This window comes from Coptis chinensis, chromosome 7 (genome assembly GCF_015680905.1).
Source record: "Coptis chinensis isolate HL-2020 chromosome 7, ASM1568090v1, whole genome shotgun sequence".
NCBI classification, from domain to species: Eukaryota; Viridiplantae; Streptophyta; class Magnoliopsida; order Ranunculales; family Ranunculaceae; genus Coptis; species Coptis chinensis.
Genome location: NC_141462.1, coordinates 95,395,332 through 95,417,757, shown reverse-complemented (window position 1 = coordinate 95,417,757; position 22,426 = coordinate 95,395,332). Strand labels below are relative to the sequence as shown.

At 38.9% G+C, this 22,426-nt stretch overlaps 3 protein-coding genes across 3 annotated transcripts; all 3 read right to left on the bottom strand.

Moving 5' to 3' along the window:
* Positions 1 to 3,562: 3,562 nt before the first annotated feature.
* On the bottom strand, positions 3,563 to 11,345 carry LOC147490228 (taxane 9-alpha-hydroxylase 1-like). The gene is made up of 4 exons (XM_086571071.1): positions 10,830 to 11,345; positions 4,655 to 5,223; positions 4,368 to 4,558; positions 3,563 to 4,069 (listed from the first exon to the last, which is right to left on the bottom strand). Exons 1-4 carry the CDS (start codon positions 11,225 to 11,227, stop codon positions 3,752 to 3,754), a joined length of 1,476 nt encoding a protein of 491 aa, XP_086427197.1. The 5' UTR covers positions 11,228 to 11,345; the 3' UTR covers positions 3,563 to 3,751.
* Positions 11,346 to 12,026: 681 nt separating this feature from the next.
* LOC147490227 (taxane 13-alpha-hydroxylase-like) lies at positions 12,027 to 14,583 on the bottom strand. Its single transcript, XM_086571070.1, has 4 exons — positions 14,099 to 14,583; positions 13,178 to 13,746; positions 12,891 to 13,081; positions 12,027 to 12,592 (listed from the first exon to the last, which is right to left on the bottom strand). Exons 1-4 carry the CDS (start codon positions 14,491 to 14,493, stop codon positions 12,275 to 12,277), a joined length of 1,473 nt encoding a protein of 490 aa, XP_086427196.1. The 5' UTR covers positions 14,494 to 14,583; the 3' UTR covers positions 12,027 to 12,274.
* Positions 14,584 to 19,275: 4,692 nt separating this feature from the next.
* Positions 19,276 to 22,370, bottom strand: LOC147490226 (cytochrome P450 716B1-like). The gene is made up of 4 exons (XM_086573337.1): positions 21,755 to 22,370; positions 21,004 to 21,469; positions 20,111 to 20,301; positions 19,276 to 19,772 (listed from the first exon to the last, which is right to left on the bottom strand). Exons 1-4 carry the CDS (start codon positions 22,268 to 22,270, stop codon positions 19,452 to 19,454), a joined length of 1,494 nt encoding a protein of 497 aa, XP_086429463.1. The 5' UTR covers positions 22,271 to 22,370; the 3' UTR covers positions 19,276 to 19,451.
* Positions 22,371 to 22,426: the final 56 nt, after the last annotated feature.

The following is a 22,426-nucleotide window of genomic DNA, read 5'->3' as shown; positions in this document are numbered from 1 at the left end:
GTCACGCCGAATATATGTACACTTATCTGGGTTAAGCTCTAAATTGTGTGTCCGCAGTATATCGAACGTCTCTTTCAGACCCTCTAAATGTTCCTCCTCTGACATACTTTCTCCACCATGTCATCTATATATATCTCAATCCCCTTTCGGATCTTGCTTTCAAACATTTTCTCCCCTAGCCATTGAAATGTAGCATCGGTGTTCTTCAATCCAAACGGCATTCTCGTATAACAATATGTGCCTCCTTCTACCACAAAGGTTGTCTTTTCCTGATCTGGCCCATATATCGTGACTTGGTTATATCCCATAGATGCGTCCATGAAAGAGAATATTTTGAACCCCACGGTTCTATCCACCAATTCGTCCACTCTCGGCATGGGGTAGCTGTATTTAGGACATTCTGAGTTCACATCGGTGAAGTCGACACACATACGAACCTTGCCATTCTTCTTTGATACCGCGACCACGTTAGACAACCAGTCGGTGAACGCCACCTCTCATATTATACCAGCCCCCTTCAACCTCACGACCTCCTCGCGAATTCCTTCGGCGTACTTAAGCCTAATGCTTCGCATCTTCTATCTCACCGGCTTAGCATCTTTCTTCATGTGCAACTGATGACATGCAAATTCTGGGTCCAATCCGGTGACCTCCTCAATCGTCCATGCAAATACCTCTTTATTGGCAGCCAAAAACTGTATTAATTTAATCTTCCATTCCTCAGACAAGCTGGAGCTTATTGACGTGAACTTCTCCTCATCCCCTTCCCCTAAATTTACTATTTCTATCTCATCCAGGGTCTTCGGCCCCTCCGCCGACTCCCCCTCCTCCTTCCCGAGGCGCACTATAATTGCTATGTTTGCCTCTTTCTGGGATGTGGAGTCTCTCCCTCTGATCCGCGGACCAATCTCTTCACCGTACTCTGATGACTGTTCTTGGCCGTCACCTGATCCCCGTGGACCTCATACACCCCAGTAGGGGTAGGAAACCGGATCACTTGGTAGTAGGTAGAGGGAACCGCTTTCATCTCATGAATCTACCTCCTCCCCAAGATGGCGTTGTATTGTGAATCGGCATCCACCATTTTGACCCTAAAGAACACTGTAACCGGTCCCGTGGTCACTGGAGCAAGAGCTCCCCTAGAGGCTCAGTCATGCTTCCATTGAACCCATACAAATTTGTCGGCGAGGGCCTCAGCTGCTTCTTTTCTATCTTCATTTCCTCCATTGTCCCTCTAAACAGCAAATCCACCGCGTTGCCACAGTCAACTAACACCCTTTTCACCATGTAATTTCCCATCGCCACTGTGATTACCAATACATCCTCATGCAGGGAATCAACTGCCTGGAGATCCGCATCGGTGAACACTATGCTTCCCCTATCGCTCGCGAACCATGGGGTTGCCCGCGAATGGCCCGCTGACTCATGGACCTGTTGTATACTCGCAGCTCACCTTATCCTGTCTCGGTGTGCGTTGTGGCTCAATATCTCTCCACTGAAAATTACATTGATCGTTCCCAATATCCTCCCTTGAGCCGGTGTTTGCTCTACTTTCTCCTCCTCCATTATAAATTCCTTCAACAATCCCTTCCCTATCATCCTCTGAATTAACCACCTCAACGCATAACAGCCGTCCGTCTCATGATTATGTATCTGATGGTATGCGCAATAGGGCTTGCCTTGCATCTCCATTGGTTTGGTTCGCGGCCCCTTGTACCCCTACAAATTCTGAATTAGTGGCAATATCTCGCTCAGCAGCTTGTTCAACGGCACTTGTTCTACTTCGCGGTAGGGTTTTCTCTCTCGGTTCTCCCTCCTAGCCTCTTATCTACCCCTTTCGGGCCGCGATGAATACCCTCGGTATCCGCTGCCTCCTCTGTCAGATGACTCATATCGTCGACGGTCCTCGCCTCTATCCAATGATAACACTACCTTCCCCGGCCTTTTCATCTCCTTTTGCATTGTGTCTTCATACCTGATATATTTCTCCACCCTCGGGTATAGATCCTGTAATGTCGCAATTTCATTCTTGGCTACCGACTCGTGTACCCTCGTCCCCGGACATAATCCTCTCTCAAAAGCTATCACCGCAGTCCTTTTATCCAAGTTCTCCACTTTTAAGGTCTCCGCCTTGAATCTACACAAGAAATCCCTCACCGACTCCGCGGATCTTTGTCTTACATTAAACAAGGATGCAATGTCAACTACCCGTTTCTTTTGGTGTATAAAGTGAAAAGCCCACATATAATGTTTGGCCCGTTTCGTGACTAACTATGTTTTGGGTCCATTAGTCAGAGAATAGTTCCATGTAACTTTGGAAGAAAGAGAGATCGACAACAACAAAGTGGATATCAATCAAAACCGATTTTTGAGGGATTGTGATCAACAAAGTGGATATCAATCAAAACCGTTTTTTGAGGGATTGTGATCAAAACTGATTTGATCTTGGAAGTCTGAGAGGTAATATAAAACAAGAAATGCAGATAGTTGGGGTAAGCTTTTTCAGTAGAATAATTCTAGAGATTCCCAAGTGCGTTAAGAAAAAATACTTCATTCATCTTGCCAGTTTAGTGTTCCTATTGTTGAGACGACATGAGATCACTGAATTGAGTTCTTCCATACTTGTTTATTGTTGGTGGCTTCTGCGAAAGGAGTGATTCTTCTTTCTGCGAAAGGAGGTGAAAGGTTACAATATTGAGGAGTACGATATTCGGGTAATCATGGGACTTGATCCCCATTATGAGTATTCTTACTTTGTAACTGATTGATTTATATAGTGGATTTTTATCTCACTACCTGAGATAGGTAGTGATGTGGATGTTTCCCAATGATTGGGTTTACCACGTTAAAAAAATTCTCTGTGTCTTGTCTCGTTTTATTTTTTCAGTTTGATTGTCATAGATAATTGTTTGCTTGTGCATGATTAAATCTAATTGGGAACATTGAATTCATCGAGATTACTCTGTGAAATCGTATCTGGGAATTTCATAAAGTGGTCTATGAAGTCCTGCTCTAACTCCTGAAAGCTATTGATAGTCTTAAACGATAACCGGTAATACCAGTCTGATGCTCCCCCTTTTAAGCTTGTAGGGAATATCATGCATCTCAACCCATCATAACGCGGCTCCTGCCATAGCGGCATCTGCTGCCGAAAATGGTGGATGTGGTCCGCTAGGTCCCCCGTCCCATCATACCTCTCGAACCTAGGCTGGTTGAATCTCTTTGGCACCTCGGACTTCCAGATCGTGTCCGCCAACAAGTTATGGTTTAATCCTGCCACCACCTGGCTTGCCGCCTCCCCTTGGCCTGTTCTAGGTTAGCTTTCAGATCGCTGGCGATCATTTCCCTCACTTGCTCCTTCGTGAGTCTAGCCACCGCCTGATCTGCCAAGTCCGGCCTCCCTTCCTCCTCTCTCTCTGTGCCTCCGACACCTCCCTATCAGACTTCTCTATGGTCTCTTTCTCTCTCCTCAACCCTTCATTTTCTTCTCTCAACCTTGATTTTCTATCTTAAATTTCTTTTCAAGCGCATGATGGACGGGAAAAATAAATATGGATTAAAATGCGATAAAACTTCACTTTAGACACCTTAATGTAATAACGGTCAATCGAAATCCAAACCATACAATAACTCAAATGATAAACATTCATCTTCACATTTTAGTCTTTTTTGCCAACTAAAATGTAAGTAAAAACATATCAATTACTATCTTCTGGTTCCACTCCTCCGTCGAACAAACACACATTGAAGTTTAAATCTTTGACGATGAAAGTATGGGTTTGAGGTTGATTGGAAGACCCAGTGATGGATATGGAAACGGTTGACACTTGATCGCTTCATTGGGATTCACCAGTGACCACTCAAACTTTGTTACCAAGTGATGGATGACAGCGAGCGCTTCAATTCTCCCGAATTCGTTCCCTATGCACATTCGAGTCCCTGCTCCAAATGGTATATATGCATATGGAGGAATTGGTTTCAGAGGGTGTTCGAAGCGAGAAGGATCAAATGTAGTCGGATTATCGAAAATGTCCTTGTTCAGGTGAGTTCCACAAGCAACCCAAAACACCTGTAAAAATTAAACATAAAGAAAAATAAAAAATAATGAAATTAAAATCAGCAGAATGCTAAGAAGCAGGTACAGAAAAAGGTGCATCCATACCACCACAGTTGCCAAGACACATCACATTTTGCTTGGCAACTCTTCCAATAATCTCCTAGTCATTTTTTTTCGGTTTCAACACAAACTATGTCTTGTAGACCTGTAGTGAGGTGATATGGGTACAACTCCGTATCATTCCAAGGGAAAGTGCTAATTTCAAGTATGTGCAGATGACCAAACTAAGTTTACTGCATGTGGGGATTACCTGCCATCCTTTGGGGATATCGTATCCTCCAAAACTAGTGTCCTTAACGGCCTTTCTGAAGCTACCAAATACAGGGGGGGTTATCCTCATCAACTCTTGTGCAACTCTCCATGTGTATTTCATCTTCTGTATTTCATTCCATGTAAGGTTTTCATTTGCGTCTTGTCTTTCACTTAGAATGCGCAATTGCTCTAATAAATATAGCAAATGAAGATTCAGTACGGCGTTCCAATTTTTTACATGGCCACGACAAGTCTAAGATGAATTACAATTATATATAATGTTACCTTCTCGAATTTTCTCGTAGATCTTTGGATCTTTTGCCAACTTCATAATCATTGAGCTCAAGAGACTCGCTGAATTATCATGACTAGCTATCATCAGCATCATTAAATTATCCATCACTTCTTGTTCTGTAATAGGTTCTTCAGTGTCGTCTGTTAGCGCCAATAAGCTACATATCACATCAGTTTTGGGATAAACAATGCCCTTGGTGAGATCTTCCTTTTTCTTCATTATGATTGGTGACATTCGACGAATAATCCTTCGTCGTGCTTCTATGCCTTTTCGGAAGTGTGTGCCAGGAAAATTGATAGGGAGAGACCAAATGGCCGTGAATGCTATGGTGAAATCACTCAACAAGTCGTTTTTAATTGTTTCGTCGTGTATACCAAATAGTATTGTGCATGCAACATCAAGCGTGATGGTCTTCATCAAATCCACTGCCTTAACCGTGTTTCTATCTTTGGTTTCACTATGTAACTTCTTAGCAATCAAATCGTCCATATGTTTAACGTAATGTTGGAGGCATTCTGGTTTTAAAAAGCTCACCATTGCCGCCTTGATAAGCTTGTATCTGCATCACAGAAGAAACATTTACTCGATAGAAAAAATCGTACTCAGGTAAAATGCAAGAAATAATGCATGGCGGAATCATTGGTCTGAATAGTATTTGTAGAGGAAATTGAAGTTGTTGTATATATATGCAGAAGCGTCACTTCTACCATTCCATGAGGTTACATTTCATTGAAACCTGGAATGGCCATCAATTCATCACGACCAGCGTGGCGTGTGATTTGGTAGTGACGCATGATGCCATGACGCAATTAGATCCTATCAAAAAGACACTTCTAACACACATTTATGTTGTACAATATACAGTAATACCTTGAGTCTATCATTTTGGGTATGTATTAGCAAGAAGTCTATTCACTTAAAAAAATCATTATATTCCCTCTCTGCCCTAGCATATATTGTTAGTGTGGACCAAAAATAGAAATAGTCTCATATTGAACAAGAAAAGAGTTCATCATGGGTTGATAAAGTGGGAAGATCACTAACTAGTACGGATGCCTTTTAGGATAAAATCCCACACCCATGGCCAAGATGTGGCCCAAGCCTAATAGGTGGTTAAGTAGGGGACAATATCGGTACTAGTTAATCCCATGGGTGCGAGGCCCAGGCCCAAAAAATATATCCGACAGATCCGAACCCGACTCGAATAAATAAACGGATATAAAAATCGACCCGAACCCGAATTATTCGGGTTCAGGTCCAGTCAGATTCGGGTCAAACCCGACCCAATTCCCTGCCCTAATCGGTACTTATCCCATGGGCGCAGAGGCCCAGGCCTGGCGGGTGTGCCCAGTTCCTAAAAAAATTGAAAGGCCCTGTGCTCGAATATATTACTCCTTTGGAGAAGAATTGCCTATGTATCGAGTCGTTTAGCCTGACTCGAATCAAGCCTTACATAGTTCATACCTCCCTTTTATTGTGGCATAGAGTTGTCTCTTCCTTTTCTGGATGCGTCTGTTACGAAGTTAAAACCTGGAGATCATTACCGAGTGAAGTCTCCCATTAATGTTGTTGTTGACTAGTTTGTAGTGCGCAACGGTTACATTTCGTAGGTCATCTGGACGACCTAACTTTGGGGCGTAGTGGTTGCTTCTTCCAGGTCGTGTGCGTGTAGGTCGTGGTTGGAATCTAGACACGTGGGCTGCCACGAGTAGTTGAGAGTGGAGGATACTAACACAGCCCCTCTTTCTTTTTATCACTATTTTTGGAACAGTGGTGTAAAGAAAGATAATAAATGATACCACGTGTCTTACCTAGTTTGAAATGGAGATTGTTGTGGATTGAATTTTCTGTGTTAGTAGGTTGGATGTCGTTTGTTGATTAGAGCTTTGTTGCGAGGTAATGTGCTAGGTCCTACTTCATAGCTCATAGATTGTAGTGCGCAGATCGCAGTTCGTAGCTCGTAGCCGATTATAGTTGAATCGGACTTAACCCTTGCATAGGTGTTAAGTCGATTTGTACGCCTTTTGGGGGTGTTATTGTTGATAGCTAGTCTTTTGGGGGCATCACTATAGTTGATTCCCGTTGAGCGTCTTTGATGGCGATCTGACATCGTAGTTTGTAGATCGTAGTTCGCAGATCAAACTTGATCCTTAATTAATAGGGCATCAAGCTGATTGGTGATAACTAGCCTTTTGGTGGCATTACTATGATTATTAGCCTTGAATTGGCGTGACTGTAGCTAGCTCCAGTTTTGGAGCTTAAGTGACCTGTAAAAAAACGAGCTAGCATCAAGGAGTTAGTATCAACTAGTTATTACACGTCAATATTAATTGTAGTAATTTTGGAGATGTATGGTGTATTGAGCTGGACTAGACATGGCCAGATGCCTTTAGTTAGTCCCTGTTCAGAGATGTTGTGGCTAGCCCCCAGTTTGGAAATGGTTGTGGCTAGCCCACAGTTTGGAGCTTGATTGACCTGCATTGTGCATATGGCTATTGCGAGCCCCAGTTCAGAGTGTAGCTAGCCCCTAGTTCGTGCTGTAAAATAACCTGACAAGGAGCGAGCTGTAGAAAATGAGATTAATTGTATTGAAACTTAATATGGTAAAAATGTTGCACGTAAACTGTTCCGAAAACTTCAAGCGCAAAAGAGACTCAAATTCGGATGAGTGGTAGTCCTTGTCAAAAATCAGAATATGATCAACGCTAGCTGGCGAAGATGATGGTTCATAAAAGACGATAGTTTAATCGAATATTTGAACGTTAGGGGGATGGGTGTCAATATGTGGACGACCTTTCATAACTGAAACTTTTCAGACGTTGTCCTTGACTCTTCTTCCACCTTCAATGTGTCGTTTTCATTTGCAATGTATACAAAAAACTGTAGTAGATATATTAGTTCTTAAATTTAAAATCTCAATCTAAGTTTTCGAAATGAATCGAGCGATCACGATCGCTACATTTTTTGCATCGGCTTTCGCTTATTGTCCGTCGATAGTCTGGGAATTTAAAGCTAAAATGTTGCATATATGCAAATGTATATATGAAACAAATTGTAAGGCATGCTCCGAACATTATGACATGAATATGGTAAAACAAAAGTATGGTCGACCTACGCAAGTAAACCAGGTCGAGCCTTGACATAAATATTGATAGCTCGCTCATTATTATTACAAATCATTCAAAGGGCAACGCATAACAAGCAGCAAGTTGACAACGCATGTGCACTTTGTGAGTTGCATGTAACGAAAACCAACAATTAATAGACTGAGACTTGATGGGAACAGTTTCAGTCAAGCTTCATCAGAAGTAATGGTAGCTATGATGCAATTAACAAGAAATAATTGCAAAAATGAAAGAATAGACTCAGATCTAACGTTCAAGAATAATACTTGTGAAAGACAAATTTCTAGACACTAGTGCTTTGCGTAGCATAGGCCACTGATCATGTGCATGCCATTCAAGCCAAGTATTTTGAAGTTGAGTGAGGTCAGTCAAAAATTAGCTAATGTCTGCACAGAACCAGACACTAATGGAATATGTACGACCAATTAAGATTGATGCTGCTTGTTGGCAACATAAGTATTTTGTTGGACCAGAAACAAATGATTCCAAAGATAGCAGTAATGGAGTTTTGAAAGGAGTACTTATCTTATTAGAACGTGGCAACCTAGTTGCTAGATTTAAACTGCAATTCATCGATTCTACAATTTGTTTTTATCCAATTGTCACTTGCAAATCTATGATTTCGGTAGCTTTTCCTTTTGATTACCACGCTTCGTGAGCTTAAAAATTGAAAATTTTAGAAAGGTTGAGAGAGTTGAATTGAGTGGATGAATTTTCAAGTATTTCGATTCACAGACGGTGCCAATGTTTAGGTATCGAATTATACCTACAAACTAAGATTGAGTTTGTAGGAAATGGTTGTGCTCTTCTTTTGGAGAAGAGTTGCCTACATATCGAGTCATTTAGCCCGACTTGAATCAAATCTTACGTAGTTCGTACTTCCCTTTTATAGGCATAGAGTTGTCCCTTCCTTTTATGGATGTGTCTGTTATGAAGTAAAGACCTGGAAATCGTTACCGAGTAAATTCTCCCATTAATGTTGTTGTTGACTAGCTTGTAGTGCGCAGCGGTTACATTTCCTAGGTCGTCTGGACGACCTGACCTTAGGGCATAGTGGTTGCTTCTTCCATGTCGTGTGCTTGTAGGTCGTGGTTGGAATCTGGACACATGGGCTGCCACGAGTGGTTGAGAGTGGAGGATCCTAACACTTACTTAACATCAGTGATCCAGTGCACCAGTTTTTTACTACTTTTAGCTGTTGAATCTGGTTCGAAGCAAAACTTATCCTGTTTTTCCCTCCAAAGCATACTCTTTTAGGGAATATTTTGAGGAAGACGAAGATAACTTTTGCTCAATATGGAATCTGCTCAACTTAACCAAACTGCTTCTTCTTCACTACCACCACCTGTTCGACCCACTTCCATCCCAATATCGGGTGGCAATGGATCATGGAGCTCTCTCTTCAAGCAAAGTGAAATCTTCAAGACGACTGCTTTGCAAGCTTTTAACCCATCGGTTATCGACGGTGTTGCAGATGTGCCCTTGGATATTATCGAGGATGGTGTTAGTGAATGGGAGGATTATTTAATCGGTTATTTCATTAATAAGAAGCTTCCATTTCCACTAGTTCGAGATGTGCTACAAAAAACTTGGAAGATTAAAGGAACATTTGATATTACAACTGATCAAGATGTTTTCTATATGAAATTCTCAGACCTGGAGGAAAGACGGTTTGCTCTTGAAGGTGGTTCGATTTATATTGCAGGGAAACTTTTCATTGTTAAGCCATGGTCAAGGGAAACTGAGAGTCAAAGAAACAAGATCCAGACTTTACCCATTTGGGCAAAGATCACCAAAATTCCAAAAGAAATGTGGACACTTAGAGGTATTGGATTCTTTGCTAGCTTAATTGGTGGCCCTTTGTGTACTGATGAAGCTACTGCAAAATAGAAAATGTTGGACTTTGCTAAGGTATGTGGTGAAATACCTATTGGATTTAAATTTCCTGAACATTTGTCCTTGAATTTGAGAACTAGAATTGTTGTGGTTGACGACGAATATTCGTGGAGACTTCAAGCCTGTACTTGTTGTAAAAAGTTTGGCCATTTAGTGGTTAAATGTCCACACAAAGGAGCTACTGTATGGATACCTAAGGATTCAAGCATTAAAGTTACAAATGTACCTACTGAGGTAATGGAAGAGGATGCAACTGTAGCTCCTGAAGAGGCTATATGTGAGCAGAATGGTGAGGATTCACCATCAAGGGTTGAAGCTCGAGGTGGAACTCCAGCTAGACAGAATTTACAAAACATAATTGCTTCACCAATTGTGCAAAATGTAAATCCCTTCCAAATGATAGAACAAGAAGAAAGGGACGAGGAAATAGGTACACCTACACAAATCAACTACCATCATCAACTGCCCAATAGCAAAGAAAAAAACATGTATAAAGGGTTAGTTTCTAGAAATGAGGATGTAGATGATGTTCTCTCCGAGAATGAACTTGAGTTGTTTGGGGATACTTTTATAGAGGCCCCAACACTTGCATTGCCTAAGATCGAGCACATCAAGGTATGCATTGTCATTAGTGGATCAAAACCAATGGACTATTGTGAAGCCAAAAAGAAACAAGAGGATCCAAGAGTATTCTTCAGGAGAAATAGAGCCTACCCTTGCAATGTTGAAGAAGGTGAAGTCGTTAACCAAGAACAAAAAAAATGAGATATCTTGAGTACTACACCAAAGAACTTTGGGATGAAACTCTTGGACTCACTTATGTGTGTTGTGATTGCAAAGGTTTCTTTTGTAATTATGAGAAAGCTCAAACTTATCTTAGGAAGGATCATCCTAAGATAGTGAAGGAAATCATGAGTAAAAAGTTAGATTGTGGATGTCTAGTGTACATGTCACCTCATGTATGTAAGGCTAAAGAGCTTGTTGATCTTGTGTCTTGTGTGTGTCCTTCTAACGATCAAACTCTTAAGGAGGCTTGTAAGGTTTAACTTTTCTCAGTAAATACAGGTGGGGGTTTCTTAAACCCATAACCATTTCCCAAAAAAAAAAAAAAAAAAAAAAAAAAAAAAAAAAAAAAGGTAAGTACCTGGCCCCTGTGAGTTCTAAAAGGTGGTGTTTTCCAGATATCTCTGAGATAATCTTTGGTTGCTTTGAAGCAAATATCTCGTCATCAGAACCCAATACAAATTTATTACCTTCCTGACCAATGATAATCACAGTAGGAGCACCCATGAGAGAGGTCTTGAACACTGGACCATATTTGGTCACCCTTTCAGATATCCATTTCATCCCTTGGTTTCGGTTCTGTGCTCGAAGGAAGTTTAAAGTTTCGCCAATGTAAGGGAGACCTAGAGATCCTTTAGGTAGATTTTTCACTTTATGATTCTTCTTGAGAAGAGTAAGGAAAACCAGCGAGGAAAAAACGGTGACAGCAATCAATGGAAGAAGTGACATACCTAACGATGTTTCTAAGGCTCCTAACATGTCTTAATATCAATCAGGGGAAGCTAATTTCTTGAATAAAACTTAATATATAGCTCCACTTGATAAATTGCGTGTTTTTCATAAGAATGGCAAGAGCATTTATAGTGAGAAATGCTGATGGATAAGTGAAAATGAATTTAAGCGAAGAAAGCAATATAATAAGAAGAAGGAAAACCTTTTTCTGATTGGAAGAAACTGACATAACTAGGCCGGCAAAATGATAGAAAGAAAAGACATGTTGTTAAACAATGATCACTACAAAATCCAAAGGGTCGAGGATTCTGATGATTCTGATTTTACTATGTTCCAAGATTCCAAGTTATTTGTTACTTATCCTCCAAGAATATATAGAACTAGACTTCCACATAGCAGAACGTCTGTCAGATCGAATGCATGTATTATTTCGTTTCCTGTCAACTAATTATTTGGTTGAAAAACCACATAATCTTCTAGTGGACTCGTAATTAAGATTTGCAGTTAGAACTGGTCTTTCTGGAGGGACCTCAGTGGCTCAGTCCCATAAAAGAACCAGATCAATTAGATATATCTGCTTACAACAAACTCAGGTTGTTCCGGAGCTTGTGATTGCTTGAACAATTACTTCAATTCATTCAAGTCAGATATTGATCGCAAATAGAGATCGGGGCACTATTTTTTGCTTTTCTTTTTCTCTTTATTTTTTATGATGTCATATACGAGATTGCAGGCGAATGTTGTGTACCTCATTTATCTATCTTCGAATGTCACTTTACGCACTCAAACTAGATATTTTTGAAACCATTGTTAAGTCAAAGAAACATATCTCAAAGGCTAGCTCTTCTAGATTCTTGATCAATATATTTTATCTGAAGAGAAATAGTTCTTAAAACACATAGATAGTTGCTTGACTGATAACACGCCAATGAATTACATTCTTGACATATGGAAGTCCGTTTAACTTTGAGCACACTAGTTTTGTTCAGTACAAAGGCTTAGAATCACATTAAACCAACATAAGTTGGTTCATAACAAGATCAGTTACAGTTCACCTCCGTCGAACATTGAAGTTTAAATCTTTGACGATGAAAGTATGGGTTTGAGGTTGATTGGAAGACCCAGTGATGGATATGGAAACGGTTGACACTTGATCGCTTCATTGGGATCCACCAGTGACCACTCAAACTTTGTTACCAAGTGATGGATGACAACGAGCGTTTCAATTCTCCCGAATTCGTTCCCTATGCACATCCGAGTCCCTGCTCCAAATGGTATATACGCATATGGAGGAATTGGTTTCAGAGGGTGTTCGAAGCGAGAAGGATCAAATGTAGTCGGATTATCGAAAATGTCCTTGTTCAAGTGAGTTCCACAAGCAACCCAAAACACCTGTCAAAATTAAACATAAAGAAAAATTAAAATTAATGAAATTAAAATCAGCAGAATGCTAAGAAGCAGGTACAGAAAAAGGTGCATCCATACCACCACAGTTGCCAAGACACATCACATTTTGCTAGACAACTCTTCTAATAATCTTCAAGTCATTTTTTTTCGGTTTCAACACAAACTATGTCTTGTAGACCTGTAGTGAGGTGATATGGGTACAACTCCATATCATTCCAAGGGAAAGTGCTAATTTCAAGTATGTGCAGATGACCAAACTAAGTTTACTGCATGTGGGGATTACCTGCCATCCTTTGGGGATATCGTATCCTCCAAAACTAGTGTCCTTAACTGCCTTTCTGAAGCTACCAAATACTGGGGGGGTTATCCTCATCAACTCTTGTGCAACTCTCCATGTGTATTTCATCTTCTGTATTTCATTCCATGTAAGGTTTTCATTTGCGCCTTGTCTTTCACTTAGAATGCGCAATTGCTCTAATAAATATAGCAAATGAAGATTCAGTACGGCGTTCCAATTTTTTACATGGTGACAACAAGTCTAAGATGAATTACAATTATATATAATGCTACCTTCTCGAATTTTCTCGTAGATCTTTGGATCTTTTGCCAACTTCATAATCATTAAGCTCAAGAGATTCGCTGAAGTATCATGACTAGCTATCATCAGCATGATGAAATTATCCATCACTTCTTGTTCTGTAATAGGTTCTTCAGTGTCCTCTGTTAGCGCCAATAAGCTACATATCACATCAGTTTTGGGATAAACGATGCCCTTGGTGAGATCTTCCTTTTTCTTCATTATGATTGGTGACATTCGACGAATAATCCTTCCTCGTGCTTCTAAGCCTTTTCGGAAGTGTGTGCCAGGAAAATTGATAGGGAGAGACCAAATGGCCGTGAATGCTATGGTGAAATCTCTCAACAAGTCGTTTTTAATTGTTTCATCGTGTATACCAAATAGTACTGTGCATGCAACATCAAACGTGACGATCTTCATCAAATCCACTGCCTTAACCGTGTCTCTATCTTTGGTTTCACTATGTAACTTCTTAGCAATCAAATCGTCCATATGTTTAACGTAATGTTGGAGGCATTCTGGTTTTAAAAAGCTCACCATTGCCGCCTTGATAAGCTTGTATCTGCATCACAGAAGAAACCTTTACTCTACAGAAAAAATCCAACGCAGGTAAAATGCAAGAAAATGCATGGGCGGAATCATTGGTCCGAATAGTATTTTTAGAGGAAATTGAAGTTGTTGTATATATGCAGAAGCGTCACTTCTACCATTCCATGAGGTTACATTTCGTCACACATGATTTGGTAGTGACGCATGTTGCCATGACGCAATTATATTAGATCCCGTCAAAAAGACACTTCTAACACACATTTATGTTGTACAATATGCAGTAATACAAAAAATCAGTATATTCCCTATCTGACTAGCATATATTTCTAAAAAATTTGAAGGTCCTGTGCTCGAATATATTGTACCTGGCCCCTGTGAGTTCGAAAAGGTGGTGTTTTCCAGATATCTCTGAGATAGTCTTTGGTTGCTTTGAAGCAAATATTTCGTCATCAGAACCCAATACAAATTTATTACCTGCCTGACCAGTGATAATCACAGTAGGAGCACCCATGAGAGAGGTCTTGAACACTGGACCATATTTGGTCACCCTTTCAGATATCCATTCCACCCCTTGGTTTTGGTTCTGTGCTCGAAGGAAGTTTAAAGTTTCGCCAATGTAAGGGAGACCTAAAGATCCTTTAGGTAGATTTTTCACTTTATGATTCTTCTTGAGAAGAGTAAGGAAAACCAGCGAGGAAAAAACGGTGACCGCAATCAATGGAAGAAGTGTACCTAACGATGTTTTTAAGTCCCCTAACATGTCCTAATATCAATCAGGGGAAGCTAATTTCTTGAATAAAAATTAATAGCTTGACTTGATAAATTGCGTGTTTTTCATAAGAATGGCAAGAGTATTTATAGTGAGAAATGCTGATGGATAAGTGAAAATGAATTTAAGCGAAGAAAGCAATATTACAAAAGAAGGAAAACCTTTTTCTGATTGGAAGGAACTGGCATAACTAGGCATTAAGGTAAATGATAGAAAGAAAAGACATTTTGTTAAACAATGATCCAAAGGGTCGAGGACAAACCACCTTTCTGATGATTCTGATATTACTATGTGTCAAGATTCCAAGTTATTTGTTACTTATCCTCCAAGAATATATATTATTTCGTTTCCTTTCGACTAATTATTTGGTTGAAAAACCACATGATAATCTAGTGGACTCGTAATTCAGATTTGCAGTTATGCATAGTAGTGTTGGAATATTTGTTACTTTAGTTAGGATTAGCAATCTTAGTAAGAGTATTTTTTTCTCCTAGATATGTGGATCTAGGAGATCTTATGTATTCTTGTATATATACCTACTATATCAATAAAATTATCAGAAATATTCAGTAAAACATCTTTGACATGGTATCAAGAGTCAACTCCGATTTTCTTTTCATTACCCCATTACTATTGGAATCGGAGCTTTTTTTTGGTGTTTTGATTTTTTTTTTTTTCTGGTCATATAATACAATCTGTTACACTATATCAGATTGTATTTATTACCCTCTTCTTTCTTATCGTTCTTGTCTATTGATCTAGTTCATTGTTTATGTTCTATATCATAATAACAGACTTACCTACCAATAATGATTCCGTTGTTGTGCATTCCAATAATGATTCCGCTGTCATGTCTTCTAACTCGAAGAGTCACTTAGTCACTGCTGCCGGATTTGTTGCCCAGTCAGGTATATCTAACTCTGCTCTTATTGCTTTTACTATAAATAGTGATTGGATAATTGACACAGGTGCTACTGATCATATGACTTGCGATCGCTATAAATTTAACAATTTCTCCTCTAGTTGTTCCAAATTAGTCATTACTAATGTTAATGGTGTGTCATCTCCAATTGTTGGTGTTGGCATTATACCTCTGTCCCTTCTTTATTTATCCATGATGTTTTATTTGTTCCATCAATAAACTGTAACCTTCTCTCTTTTAGCCAATTAACCAAATCTTATAATTGTGTTGCTTTGTTCTTTCCTACTCATTGTATTTTTTAAAACACCCTTACTAAGGAGAGGATTGGCAATGGTAAACAAAGTGGAGGATTATACTATCTGGAGGATGGTTTTCAACGGTCCAATCAAGGAGTCCAAGCTCATGTTATGAGTGACGATAAGGTTAATAAAAATAAATGCGAGATTTGGCTTTGGCATAGACGACTAGAACATCCCTCATTTGGTTATCTTAGGAGATTATTTCTATCTTTATTTAATGGTTGTAGTCTTTCTGATTTTGCTTGTGAAACCTGTGTAATGGCGAAAAGTCATCGTACTGTTTTCTCTTCGAGTGATAATAGAGCTGATGCTCCTTTTTCTTGAGTTCATTAAGATGTTTGGGGTCCTGCCCCACGTCCTACACATAACGGGATGAAATGGTTTATTATTTTTGTCGATGATTGTACTTGAATGACCTGGGTATATTTTTTGAAACATAAAAGTGATGTATGTACAGTTTTTTCCTTTTTCCATCAAATGGTGCTCACACAGTTTAGAATCTCTGTAAAGGTTGTTCGCTCTAATAATGAGGGTGAGTATTTCAAAAAGGAATTGACTGACTTTATGCATTCGGCTGGTATTCTACTTCAAACCTCTTGCTCTTATTCCCCTCAGCAAAATGGGGTTGCAGAACGAAAAAAAATACATCTTTTAGAGGTCACTCGGTCTTTATTAATTGGTGGTCATGTCCTCTATCTCACTTATGAGGCAAAGCTTTGACCTTTGCTGTTTACTTGATGAATCGTACACCTTCTAGTGTTGTCCAATTTCGGAGACCCTTATATGTGCTTTCTGATCACTGTACGCTTCCGCCCATTGTTCATTTAGCACCCTATATCTTCAGGTGTGTGGTGTATGTTCACTTACATACACAACAACGAACCAAACTTGATCCACGTGCATTGAAGTGTGTCTTTGTTGGGTATGGCTTAACTCATAAGGGTTATAAGTGTTATCATCCATCTTCTAAAAAAAAAATTGTCTCAATGGATGTCATTTTCCATGAACACGACCTTTTTTATACGAAGATCACTGATTCTTCACTTCAGGGGGAGAATAGAAATAAAATACATAATCATGATGATATAATGGACTTTGATTTATCGAGACCACAATCACCTAGTGATAAAAACTCAATAGAAGAAGTCGATGGAACCTCCACTGAGTGCTCAAGTGAAGATGTGAAGATCAAGTCCATGATAGTACATTACCTCCTACAACAGACAACAGATCCACTAATCCAATATTCTCTAGAAAACCCATTAGAGGTATTGCCCGACTCTATTATTGTTGATTCCAATACTCATAATGTTGGTGATTCTAATATTCATGATGCTAATCTACCTAGTCTTAATTCTGAACTAGTTCAATATCATCTTCCACCTCGATCTAACCGTGGCCAACCACCAATTCAATATGAACCTGATCCTAAAGCTAAAGTGAAATATCCCATAAACAACCATGTGTCATCTCACAAGTTGCCCAAGTCATATGCATCTTATGTATTTCAGTTATCATCTGTCTCTATTCCTAGTAAAATGCATGAAGCTTTAGCAGATTCTAGATGGACCAAAGCTATGGCAGAAGAAATGGCAGCATTGAAAAAAAATGCCACTTGGGAACTTGTAATCTTACCAAAGGGAAAGAAGACAGTGGGGTGCAGATGAGTATTTATAGTCAAGCTCAAAGCAGATGGGGCTATTGAGAGATACAAAGCTCGGCTGGTTACGAAAGGGTATACACAATTTTATGGTGCTGATTATCAAGAAACCTTTGCACCGGTTGCTAAACTCAATACTGTGAGAGTATTTTTGTCATTAGCAACTAATAAAGATTGGCCTCTTCTTCAGTTTGATGTTAAAAATGCTTTCTTGCATGGAGATCTTATTGAAGAAGTATATATGGATCCTCCCCCAGATATACCAGAATACTCAGATACAACAATGGTCTGTAAACTAAAGAAGGCATTGTATGGGTTAAAACAGTCCCCAAGAGCTTGGTTTGGCAGATTCACCAAATCTATGAAGAAGTTTGGCTACAAACAAAGCAACTCGGATCACACTTTGTTTTTAAAACACAGAAGAGGTAAAATCACTGCTTTGATTATCTATGTTGATGATATGGTAGTGACAGGTGATGATCATGAGGAGATTTCTAGCTTACAACAGTATCTGGCTTCTGAATTTGAAATGAAACAGCTTGGAGACCTTAAATATTTCCTTGGGATTGAGGTAGCCCGACTAATCAAAGAATGGTATTTTCTTATCCCAGCGGAAATATATTCTTGATTTATTATCTGAGACGGGAATGTTCGGATGTAAGCCAGTTGATACTCCCATTGAGCAGAACCACAAGTTGTTTCTGTGTTTGAATGCAACTCCAACCGATAAGGGGAGATATCATAAGCTTGTAGGGAAACTGATCTATTTATCGCATACCAGGCCAGATATTGTGTATGGAGTTAGTGTCGTGAGTCAATTCATGCATAACCCACATAAACCTCATATGGATGCTGTATAGCGCATATTGAGATATTTGAAATCTCCTCCGGGTAAAGGCTTATTGTTCTCGAAACATGATCACCTAAAAGTATAAGGCTACACTGATGCAAATTGGGCAGATTTAGCCAACAACAGAAAGTCTATCCTCAGGATATTTCACTTTTGTAGGTGGAAACCTTGTGACTTGGAGGAGTAAAAAACAACCAGTAGTATCAAAATCAAGTGTTGAAGCTGAATATAGAGGTATGGCATATGGGGTATGTGAGTTGCTATGGTTGAGAAACTTGTTGACGGACTTGGGTGTTAAACCAAAAGTGGAAATGAATATGTATTGTGACAATACGTCATCTATAGAGATAGCAGCTCATAATCCTATTCAACATGATCGGATGAAGCATGTGGAGATTGATAGACATTTTATCAAAGAGAAACTTGAAGCTTGAATTATTATTTTTCCATTTGTAAAGTCTGAAGACCAACTAGCAGATGTCCTTACTAAAACAGTGGCTAGCAAGGCATTTATTGACTCTCTTGTCAAGTTGGGCATGTGTGATATCCGCGCACCAACTTGAGGGAGGGTGTTGGAATATTTGTTATCTTAGTTAGGATTAGCAAGTATCTTGTAATCTTAATAAGAGTATTATCTTCTCTTAGATATGTGGATCTAGGAGATCTTCTGTATTCTTGTATATATATATACTGTTTTATATCTTTGACAAGTAGTACTATCTTGAAGAACTCAGGTTGTTCCGGAGGGGCCTCAGTCCCATAAAAGAGGCCAGATCAATTAGATATATCTGCTTACAACAAACCCAAGTTGTTCCGGAGTTTGTGATTGCTTGAACAATTACTTCATTTCATTCAAGTCAGACATGGATCGCAAATAAATATCGGTGCACTATTTTTTGCTTTTCTTTTTCGATCTCTTTATTTTTTATGATGTAGTATACGAGATTGCAGGCAAAGGTTGTGTACCTCATTTATCTATCTTCAAATGTCACTTTACGCACTCAAACTAGATATTTTTGAAACCATTGTTAAGTCAAAGAAACATATCTCAAAGGCTAGCTCTTCTAGATTCTTGATCAATAAATTTTATGACCGCTAACACGCCCATGAATTAGATTCTTGACATAAGGAAGTCCGTTTAACTTAGAACGCACTAGTTTTGTTCAGTACAAAGGCTTAGAATCACATTAAACCAACATAAGTTGGTTCATAACAAGATCAGTTACAGTTCACCATATCCTTCCTAGGATGAAGCTTAATTGGAAGACCCATAGCTGGATAAGGCATCGGTTCACGTGTTATAGCTTCATCAGGAATCAACTCTGTCCACTTGTAATTTATTATCAAATGATGAAGGATCAACATAATCTCAATTCGTGCAAAATCGACTCCAGGACAAGCACGCGGTCCAGCTCCGAAAGGGATGTAGGTATATGGTGGTGCTGATTTTGAAGGATTCCCAAAGCGGGATGGATCAAATTTCTCTGGTTCTTCAAATATTTTCTCATCCATGTGTGTAGCACATGCAATCCAAAATACCTGTGATAAATTCTTAGTTAGATTTCCACAGGATTACAAACTGAAGTTAATTATCCTCTCATTGGTCAAATTTGCGTCTTTGGTACTCAATCTTCTAATGGGAATTTTTTGTGGTGATTGAAAGAGCACTACAAACAGGGGAAAAATGCAAGCCTACAACGACAACAAGGTGAGAAGAATTGCATACATGGTTGCTTCCATTTCTAGTTGCTTGGCAACAACAACATACACACTTAATATTTAGAGATCTATAATATTTCTGTACTTAAAGATATTGACGAAATAGTGCTTGTGTATATGCTACATTGCTACTCATTAAGTCATTCATGGACACGTACCTGCCATCCTTTTGGAATATCAAAGCCACCAAAGCTAGTATCTTTAGTAGTTCTCTTAAAATTCCCAAATACTGGAGGAGTCACTCTCATGAGCTCCTGGGCCACTCTCCATGTATACTTCATCTTCTGTACATTACTCCACCTAAGCATTCCATCCTTTCCTTCCTTTGTCTTAGAGATTTCTGTTTGCTCTATAGAATGTAACGATGTAGCACTTCAACTAATCAGTACATTAGAACAAACATTCTTAAATTAAATAATACTAAGCTAGATCATAATGACTATGTCTAATATGAGTGTTAGTACCATAGTACAAAATATTCCGATATATCGTAATATTTGGGGATATCTATCCAGATTTCAGAGAAAGATATATAAATATCACGATATGTTCAGAGATATATATGACTGCAAATATCAGCGATATTTCAATAATATTTGTGATATTTGGAGATATTTGTGATATTTGGCGATATTTTGTGTATATAATAATTTTATTTAATATTTACCATTATATTTCAAATAAATATAAATAATGTATCAAGAAATATTCACAATATCTACGATATTTGTCGATATTTTAGATATATCCACGATATTTGCATGTGAAACAATGTCAAATATCCCCAAAGAGGAGAATATATTCACGATATATATCCAGAAATTGAATGTCGATAAATACCCATATCCTGATATTTTGTACTATGGTTAGTACTGCATCCATATTGTTACTGTATATGCATTATAGGTTAGAAGTTATTATATATATAGTCATAGTGTTGATCAAATGTCAGTCACCATCAAGTGAAGAAATGGATATCCCAAATATTTTTGCTGTTATTGACTATGAGTACATTATAGTAATAGTACTGAAATTGGCAATTGTGACTAACCTTCAAGTACTGCCTCGTAAACATGAGTATCTCTAGCGAGGTGTCTTAGAAGGAGACTCAAAACAATTGCACTTGTATCATGACTGGCAATGATCATTGAGACGATGTTATCAATCATCTCATCTTTTGTTAAAGATTGATCTTCTTCATCTCTCAAATTAAGAAAACTTGAGATAACATCTTCACGAGGCGCCTCTTTCCCCTCTTCCATTTCTTTCTTTCTTCTCTCTACAAGTTTAGTGATCACAGTCGTTATCCTGTCTCTTGCCTGGCATGCTTGTCGGAAAATGGTTCCTGGAAAATCTATTGGAATTGCCCAAGCTCCTTTAAGCGCGATTGTAAAATCCTCAAGCAATGCATCTTTCTCCTTACCTTCTGGTAATCCAAAAAGCAAACTACAAGTTACCTTGAATGTGACCTTCTTCATCATCGTTACAACTTGTACAGAATCCTTCCCTTTCAGTTCCTGCGGAACATAGTTATTCAATCCTTTTACAAAATATCGCCAATTATATTCTGGAAAAGACTAATTAAGGTAGTAAGGTCCCAAAATCATTACCTATCAATTATAAAACAATAAGAACATGCTGCATAAATCATCCAGCGTACAACAAAAGTATACTGGCTATTATTTCAACATGATTGTACAGGTTAAATGTTGCAAGAAAAGCAGAGGGGAGACTTGGTAGTGTACATGTAGTTGTGATTTGTGAAGTTGAAACAATTCAAAACTAGTCTTCATGTACAATACCTGTAACAGTTGTTCCTTTACTATTGCATCCATCTCTCCAACAAATCTCTGAATGCTTTCAGGTCTAAGAAAACTCATCATTGCACCCCTCACAAGCTTGTGTCGTTTCCCATCAAGTTCAAAGATACTATGATCCCCAAGAATTCTTGCCACCGATACTGGTTGGTTGCTCCCTAAGGCGTCATTGGCGCTGAATATGAACTTGTTGCCAGCCTGGCCGGTCAGAACAATCACCGGAGAACCCATCAGTGAGGTCTTGAATACTGGACCATACTTGACCAAGCGTTTGTCAATCCATTGTTTTGTTTTGTCAATCTTTTGGGCTCTCATAAAGCCTATAGACTCACCAACAAGTGGAAAGCCGAGTGATCCTGGAGGGAGTTTTTTCCCTAACAAAGGGGAGACTCTAAATCTGTAATACCCACCCAGAAGTGCCAGTAGTGTAACTAGTACAACAGCTAGTGATGGATGTTGAAATGTAAAAAACGGTTCTATACGGCTCAAGAGTGACTCCATTGAAGTAGGCTGAATGAATATTGGTGAGGATGACTAACTCATGCCTAGTTATTTATAGTGCCTAAATATTATTGTGTTAAGTAATGAAGTTGAGTTCCTGTAACCTTTTATTTTTACACATAATACAATTACCTTTAGCCAAACAATAATAATAAT

Excerpts from the sequence above, each read along its gene's own strand:
- LOC147490226 (XM_086573337.1), bottom strand. The coding sequence starts at position 22,270 with ATGGAGTCACTCTTGAGCCGTATAGAACCGTTTTTTACATTTCAACAT. Across the intron at positions 20,302-21,003 it reads TTACGAGGCAGTACTTGAAG|AGCAAACAGAAATCTCTAAG; the intron begins GTTAGTCACAAT and ends TACATTCTATAG. Across the intron at positions 19,773-20,110 it reads ATATTCCAAAAGGATGGCAG|GTATTTTGGATTGCATGTGC; the intron begins GTACGTGTCCAT and ends AATTTATCACAG.
- LOC147490227 (XM_086571070.1), bottom strand. The coding sequence starts at position 14,493 with ATGTTAGGGGACTTAAAAACATCGTTAGGTACACTTCTTCCATTGATT. Across the intron at positions 13,082-13,177 it reads CTACGAGAAAATTCGAGAAG|AGCAATTGCGCATTCTAAGT; the intron begins GTAGCATTATAT and ends TATATTTATTAG. Across the intron at positions 12,593-12,890 it reads ATATCCCCAAAGGATGGCAG|GTGTTTTGGGTTGCTTGTGG; the intron begins GTAATCCCCACA and ends TAATTTTGACAG.
- LOC147490228 (XM_086571071.1), bottom strand. The coding sequence starts at position 11,227 with ATGTTAGGAGCCTTAGAAACATCGTTAGGTATGTCACTTCTTCCATTG. Across the intron at positions 5,224-10,829 it reads TTAGAACTCACAGGGGCCAG|ATACAAGCTTATCAAGGCGG; the intron begins GTACTTACCTTT and ends TCTGTGATGCAG. Across the intron at positions 4,070-4,367 it reads ATATCCCCAAAGGATGGCAG|GTGTTTTGGGTTGCTTGTGG; the intron begins GTAATCCCCACA and ends TAATTTTTACAG.